Source organism: Poecilia formosa, unplaced genomic scaffold, assembly GCF_000485575.1.
Source record: "Poecilia formosa unplaced genomic scaffold, Poecilia_formosa-5.1.2 Scaffold276, whole genome shotgun sequence".
Lineage (NCBI taxonomy): Eukaryota > Metazoa > Chordata > Actinopteri > Cyprinodontiformes > Poeciliidae > Poecilia > Poecilia formosa.
Window position 1 is genome coordinate 177,017 of NW_006800215.1, and position 7,249 is coordinate 184,265.

Sequence of the window (7,249 nt, forward strand, 5' to 3'; positions counted from 1 at the left end):
CAAAAACACTATTTTTTATTTTTATTTTTTATTTTTTGTCATTCAATGTTACACATCCAAAAATTGCACTTCTTTTTACTTTGGCAGACTTCTCAGGATCTTTCTTCAAATGCAACAGCTACAACATTTCCACACATGACTTCGGTGATTACACGGGGAAAACCATCTCCACATCTTTTCCCTCTTGTGGTCCCATATTCCCGTGTGCACAGACCGAGGCAGTTATCAGGCCAAGCAGTGTGGCGGCGGATCAGGGCGGGTGGGAGAAGAGCGGGTGGGGCGGGACGCTGTCTGAACAGGAGTCCGACAGACTGGGTTCTCCCAAGCTGATAACTTTGTTCTGGGCCAGTTCAGATGACATCATGACGGATGGTAATGAAGATGTTGGCGCCGGGGGCAGGAAGTCTTATCTCCTATGACGGCACCATGATGTTGGGAGGGCTGGGTGGATGGGGGTTAAGATGGCCGAGCACACCCTTGTAGTTCACGCTACAGCACACTGATGCTTCACTTCGGTTGACTTGAATGGCAGTCACTCCCCACTTCGCTGTCAAACACACACACACACACACACACACACGCACACGCACGCACGCGCACACACACACACACACACACACACACGCACACACACAAACACACACACTCACACACAGATCTGACATGATGTCTCCTCCTGAAGCTGGAAGAGGTGGCGGTCATATTAAAGGCCGAGCCAGCCAGACAGAGGCCTGGTCACTGTGTGTGACTATCATTTCTTAGCACTACAGAGAATCTGTGAATGTGCAGAAATCCACCGTGGACGCTTATCAACCAGACGTCTGACTTCAGGTTTGTGCTGCATGCAAATCCAGAGTCTCACTTGTTTAATCAGTTTAGCAGAAATAACTTTTAGCTAGCATAAAAAACCAAAATAACAAAACAAAATGCATGTTCACTTCAAACTCATGTTCCATTCAGTAAGAAATTTGCCTTATTTTATTGTTTTGCTCTTTTACTTTTCTCTGGTGCATTTCAAGAAGGATATATGTTCCTACGCAGCGAAGTTTGTGAGTTACATGGTTTGTGGAAACTCCATTTGGTGCATACTTGTGTTAAGGATTCTTAGGGGCTTTTTTTCCTTTTTTCACTAGATAAAAAGTAGAAAGAATCTACTTGGACTATAGTTTATCCATATTCCATGGTTATCCTTACTTCTAACGACTTCTAGAAGTAAGGATAATTCAGGTGGTGGTTAAAATTTAAGCTTATATTATCCATTGTCACTGATTTTTTAAATGTAATTATATGGCTTAATATTCTATGACTGCTAAGAAAGGGCAAAAAATATACCAGTTCCACCTAGTTAAAAATACAATTAGTGTTTGGTATATTTTAGATGCATTTAACTTTTTGCAAATGATTTGGAATTAAACAGATGCTAGCAACTAAATAAAGTATATATTGTATAATTAATAAAATAACACTAGTATAATTGTTCCAAAATAGCAAACCTGAATAAGTATGATGTGCAAAAATTGTTTTAACTACATTGCATGTATAAATATGTAAATAAATTACATGTTATCTGCATTTTTCACAAAAAAAAGTAATGACGCAGCATAACAAAGAATACATTCAGTTTTTTTATTTTTATTTTTAGAGCACTCCTGGTTCACTGGAAGTGTCCCAGTGTCTACTTTTAAGGACTACAAGTCTATTTTTTCCTCTCTCCTTGTTTCCCAGAAACAAATGGGACATCTTAAGGGTAGGGAGCAAGATAAGGTGCAAGGGGATTTCTCTTTTATAAGGTGCCTCTATAGTGCTGTTGGCTTTTAAAAACACTCTTAAGAGTGCACACCATGTTCTCAAACACAACAATTAGTAAAGTGGGGGCAAAATAAGGGACAAGGACAGCTTGATGCCAACGGTAAAATGCCAACCTCTCCAATGATGGACTGTGTTTCTTTATCTTGAGCTCAAAAACGGGAGAAGCGTTAAAGGACAACCTATAAAAATGGTTTAGATTAAGAAAATACATTAAATAAATAAATCGCCAACAAGAATCACTTTACACTCTTTGATTTTCTTACAGGATTTTTCACTTCATTGATGATGATGTACAGTCAGTCAGTTATCGGCCAAACTGTAGACGATATGTCAGCTTTCAGTGATGTGTTTGATGAAGGGCACGCTGTGACTTGAATCAAACCAGGCTATGTAAACATCGTGAGAAGATAACATCAAGGACGTCGCCTTTTTGGCACAGTTTCCAAGTCAATAAATCGTAAGACCCGGGGAAAGCCTCCCGAGTCGTTTCATATTGACTGCAGATCAGTTTGTTTAACTCCTGATTACTAATCACAGCTCGCTCAGAGTCAACCCCCAATGATCTAGGGCTCTTATCCTGACAGCTACGGCTATTTGTACGCTGATGCATCATCCAGTTACAAATAATGAAAGCTGAACTGGGGTTTGGACTGAAATGCTCTTGAGTCCTTGTGTTTGTTTGAGGCCGTCACTTTTTCAGTATGCAGCCTGGGCTTTACAGTATTTCTTGAATTTATGGGAAATGTATTCACACTATTCTTAACTCCATAAAACACACTGACATGTTGACAGTGTGCCTTTGACAAGCATATTTTGTTAGATTCTGATGTTTATTTATGAAAATGATGATTAAGTAAAGTTTCTTTTATTATTTTTGTTTTTTATTTTTTACCAAAATGTCAAAGATACTTCAACATCTATTAGCTTTGAAAACTGTGTGTTTAAGCCATGCTATATATCATCCCATGGTCAAAACAAGGTTGAGTAAACTAATGACATGCATTGACAACTAAACACGTACAAAACTTTAAGTGTGTATTTTGATTTTTATGGCTTCTAAACAAATTATAATTGAAAATAATCATATTTTACAGCGGATGTTTGTGCAGGGATTCCTTGCTGCACCATGTGTCGCCTCTTGAACATCTTCCTGGCTCTGCTGAGTCGCTTCCTGTTCGCCGCCCATGGAGTTGTTACGGTGTGGCAAGTGGTGACCGTCAAAGGGGAGCCCATGTACTGGCTGCTGTTTTCAGGTGTGGCTCTGCTGGGTGTGGAAATGGCCCTCACCCTCAAATGCACCCGCAATGCAGAGTGGAAATGGTAATGTTTCAGTAAAATACAACGTCACAATTACATCAAGGAACAGTGCTGGTGTCAGAATCAGAAGGTGTGAAGCTTTAGTAAACAAGATGGTGAACAAGACCTCACATACTAGTGTTTATAGAGTCCTCCACTTTAATAGTCTGGCAACACTGAAGAAAGCCACGGTAAACAAAGTAGATCAATATCAGCTTTGGTCGAAAGAGCAGGTTCACGAGAGGCTGAAAGGTAAATATTTGTTTGGAGCCATTCCGACTCAGAAATCAGCTGTAAATGACTTATTTGCATACACTGCGGCCAAATACGCAGCTGATTCTACTAAGCAAAGACATAAACGGCAAGAGCTGAAACTAAATCACTGCTTACTGGTTATTTACAAGCCAGCATTAGCATTGCTAATTACAAAAGCAGCACTTTAAACACTCACAAGCAACTGATTCATCAGTTAGAATTAATTTTTTTTATGTGTTTTGGTGCATATTATTCATACACAGAGAAAAATGTAGAGCAATGTTTGGTGTTTAGATAATTAACTGTTGTACGACATACAAAATTAAATTATAGTTATTACAAAATAGTGACATGAAAGTCAAAGTAGAATTGCTATGCTGAGAAGTGAATAAAAAAGTAGACACACTTGTCTTGTGTTGGAAGGACAAAAGAATTACAGGAATGACAGACCTGAGTTTGCATACAGCCACAACCCTGAGAATGGCCTAAGAAGGTTATCTCCCTTTAACCAACCTAACCCTAAGTGCCATTGTTAATTCCAAGACTAAACCAGACTTGAAGGACTTCCCAAATGTGAAAGCAGACATTTTGGAACATTATCAGACGCAAAAGTTTTTCTTTTGTTGAGAAAGAACTCCCTTCTCCTCGGTAGCTGTGGGATAAATTAACAAGAAAAGAAAACAAAGTGGATTCCACAGTATCTTGTCTCTTTTAAAGGCTTGATATGAGGTTTTAGGCACAATATGTAATATGTTTTGCATGGGGTGGTAGTAAATTAAAACTTGGAACTTGTCTGTGAGCAACTCGTAATCCATCTGCTCAGAGCCATGATTAATTGGTCAAATTGTCAACCTGTTCTCAGAAGCTCGTTCCCGTCTTTACTGTGTGGCAAAAGCAAACCTTGTCATTTGTTGTGTCGCTGCTCCATCTTACACTGAGCCCAATGTTGCAGGACACGCTACTGCATCCCTGTCAGAGTCTGTCTGTGTAGTCACAGAGCAAGCCTCTCCAGCCAGCCTGAGTCATTTCTGACCCACTAGCTTTCAAATATACATATATATATATTTATATATATATATATAAGAGACTTGAGTCAACAACCTTTTAACATGAGCCTCAAATGGATACTAGCATTTAGTGTCACACCTCATTCAACGGCAGGCTATATTTCATTCAAAAGCTGTAGCTTTTAGGCACATCCAGGCTGAACATCCCCAGACACGAGCTTTCTTCAGGCCTCTGCCTGTCTCGCTGATTCCTACTTTGAAGTTCTCTCCTCATGAAGGCTTTGCTCTGTCAAGTGGGATTTGCATATATGATGAGAATAATTGCCTGTCTGAAATTTGATGCTTCTTTTGGGGGAAATAGGCACCCTTTCTTCTTTAGTGGGTGGTAGAAAGAAAAGAGCAAAAAAAAAAGAAAGCGTTGCTAAAAATATCGTACTATCACCTTCTTAACCCGACGTTCCTCTCCTTCGGTGTTCCTTTTTTTAGGTTCTCCCCTATGGTTTTCCTCTACCTCAGTACTGTCATCCCATCCATTTGGTTTCTGGAGCTGAGCCTATTACAGTCCAAGTTGCCCCTCAACGCTTCCTCCGGCCATGAGCCTCGTTCGCTGGCCCACATCCCCATCGCAGTGGTAAGCATCCCGTCGCTAAACTGCCCTCCCCGCCTCGCGCCCCATGTGGCCACATTAAAGCAACACCTGATAGCAGATAAGATTTAAATCTAGAAAAAGATGGATAAACTATTAGCGGCAGAAAAAGTGTAATAGGCACGCTGAGATAACGCCTGGATATCGTGCTGCTTGAAGGCTCAGATCTCCCTTGTGGGATGGTTTTAGTATGGTTTCTTTCATGTGGGCTTTTCTTTTTCCCTATTCTGCGCAGGAGGACATGAAAACTTAAGCCATATTGTTTTCAAACCGAGGAAGCTTAAAAGTTACTGTGACAATGTAATTTGAAAGATCAACAGCATAAGAAGCTGATACACACTTTATTCTTCCATATTAAAAATAGAAAGGATAGATTTTGATTTAAGGATTTAAGCAAATGTTTGTTTTTTTTATTATTATTTATTGCCTTGCACCACAGACATAAATGTATTTATTGGAATCTAATATGATGCAAGACAAAAAACTGCAAAGAGAAAAACAAACATGATAAGCATCCTTCAAGACGTTAAGACATGGTCGTTCTGAGATGATCATGTATTTGTTACTGTGCAAATGATGATGAGGAGCTTAGACCAGTTGTTCTCAAATCCAGGCCAAGTGGACCGGTCTCCTGCAACTTTTAAATTTTAAATGAGGTAATTCGGCAATTAGATTCAGGTGTGTTGGACCAGGAACACACACAAAGTTGCAGGACACCTAGTCCTTGAGGCCTGGTCTTGAGGACCCCTGGGTTAAACTGTGGTATTTTTTTCCCCACAGGGCATTGAGGAACTTGAACCGGAGAACTGGGTGGCTGGACTGGAGCAGACCATGCTTATTGTCCTGGTTCTGGGGCGCTGGCTGATGCCCAAAGGGGACATGTCTCGGGACCAGCTCTCTCAGCTCCTCATGGTATATGTTGGACTGGGTGCTGATATCCTAGACATCTTTGATACTTTCAAGGAACCTGAAGTCAAAGGCAATCAGGTGGTTGTCATCGTTGGCCTTGCCCTCTTCTCTTGGGCACTCATGCAGTTTCCACTGGTTCTCACCCAGACGCCAGCCTCACAGGGTGACGTTCCTAGGAGCTGGAATAGCCTCCCTTGTTGTCGTCGACTCTCATCGTCATTACCTTCTTGCTGCTCCAACGAAATATGGAGTCTGTTGCTTACTGTGGGACTCCAAGATGCACCGTTCCTGGTTTATCGTCTATACCTCATGATAAAAGAGCAAGTCCAGAACCAGGTGATGATTTTCTTCACCTGCAAGAACATACTTATTGTCCTTTTGGAGCTTTACAGAATCTTCGTGGTGCAGTTTGAACAGCATGTGCAGGAGTCAGTGCTGGAAAGATGCGACGCCCTGGCAACCTATTGTCAAACCCTCGGAGGCAGTGAGGTAGAGGAGGCTGAAGAAGGAAGGCGTAAACTGGGGTGTAGTGCAGAGCAGAGGCGTTGTATGGACATGGAGCTGGGACTCGAAGGAGAGGGAGATCATGGAGTGTCTACGTAATGAAAGAGCAGCGTCGCGAGACATAACTTTGAAACCCTTGGGAGACAGGAATGGGGCTCCTCTCACTTGTCAAGACGAACGCTGAATGTGTCAACCATCCCTTGCATCTCAGCCTCGTTCTGAGACAGTCTCAGCTCTCAGGAGGTTCGGGAACAAAATATAGAACACAAAAGAAGAGTCTGTCCCCACAAAGGCAGATCAGACAGGATTTCTTGCTGCTCTCTTTGATAAAACCAAAGAAAACTCTCATACAGGAAAAAAAGATGGTGTCAACACTCTGACCCAAGAGATGTTAGCTTCTCATTCACATAAAGCAGCTAGTAATGACAACACAGCAGTCCTCTGCTTTGCATTCAACTTGTTTTAGCTGCACTGGAAACAGAAAGATTTGATTAAGGTCTGTGTGAGCATTCGTGATGGTTTTCACTATCAAATAAAAAAAAAAAAATCAATATGAGAGATGAAATATTTTCAATTGTGTTTTTAATTGTTAATAAATATTTTCTAATAAAGGCATTTAAAAAAAAGCTTAATTAAAATAGCACGTGGATGTTTATTTTACTTTGCTTGCCATGAGATGGCAGTGTTGCCAAGTCAACCGAAGCACAAACACTTCTCTGGGCTGAAACATACATGATAGTGGCGTGGAAAGGGAAGCATCGGATGCGTTTGAACTCCAGCATGTGTTTTGTTCTGGAATGAAAAAGCTCCTCTATACGTCTTG

The 7,249-nt window shown here is 41.0% G+C and overlaps 1 protein-coding gene across 2 annotated transcripts; it reads left to right on the forward strand.

Annotated features, from left to right (window-relative positions):
- Positions 1 to 1,582: 1,582 nt before the first annotated feature.
- On the forward strand, positions 1,583 to 6,998 carry LOC103151268 (transmembrane protein 26). 2 transcript variants are annotated; one of them, XM_016681292.1, is made up of 3 exons: positions 1,583 to 3,062; positions 4,854 to 4,998; positions 5,794 to 6,998. In XM_016681292.1, exons 2-3 carry the CDS (start codon positions 4,864 to 4,866, stop codon positions 6,523 to 6,525), a joined length of 867 nt encoding a protein of 288 aa, XP_016536778.1. In that variant the 5' UTR covers positions 1,583 to 3,062; positions 4,854 to 4,863; the 3' UTR covers positions 6,526 to 6,998. The 2 variants fall into 2 exon arrangements, with proteins under 2 accessions (XP_016536778.1, XP_016536779.1); XM_016681293.1 differs by lacking the exon at positions 1,583 to 3,062 and having other exon boundaries at positions 4,454 to 4,998.
- Positions 6,999 to 7,249: the final 251 nt, after the last annotated feature.

Bases quoted from the DNA above. Each gene is read 5' to 3' on its own strand.
- LOC103151268 (XM_016681292.1), top strand. From the start codon at position 4,864: ATGGTTTTCCTCTACCTCAGTACTGTCATCCCATCCATTTGGTTTCTG. The intron at 4,999-5,793 runs GTAAGCATCCCG...TTTTCCCCACAG, and splicing joins CCCACATCCCCATCGCAGTG to GGCATTGAGGAACTTGAACC.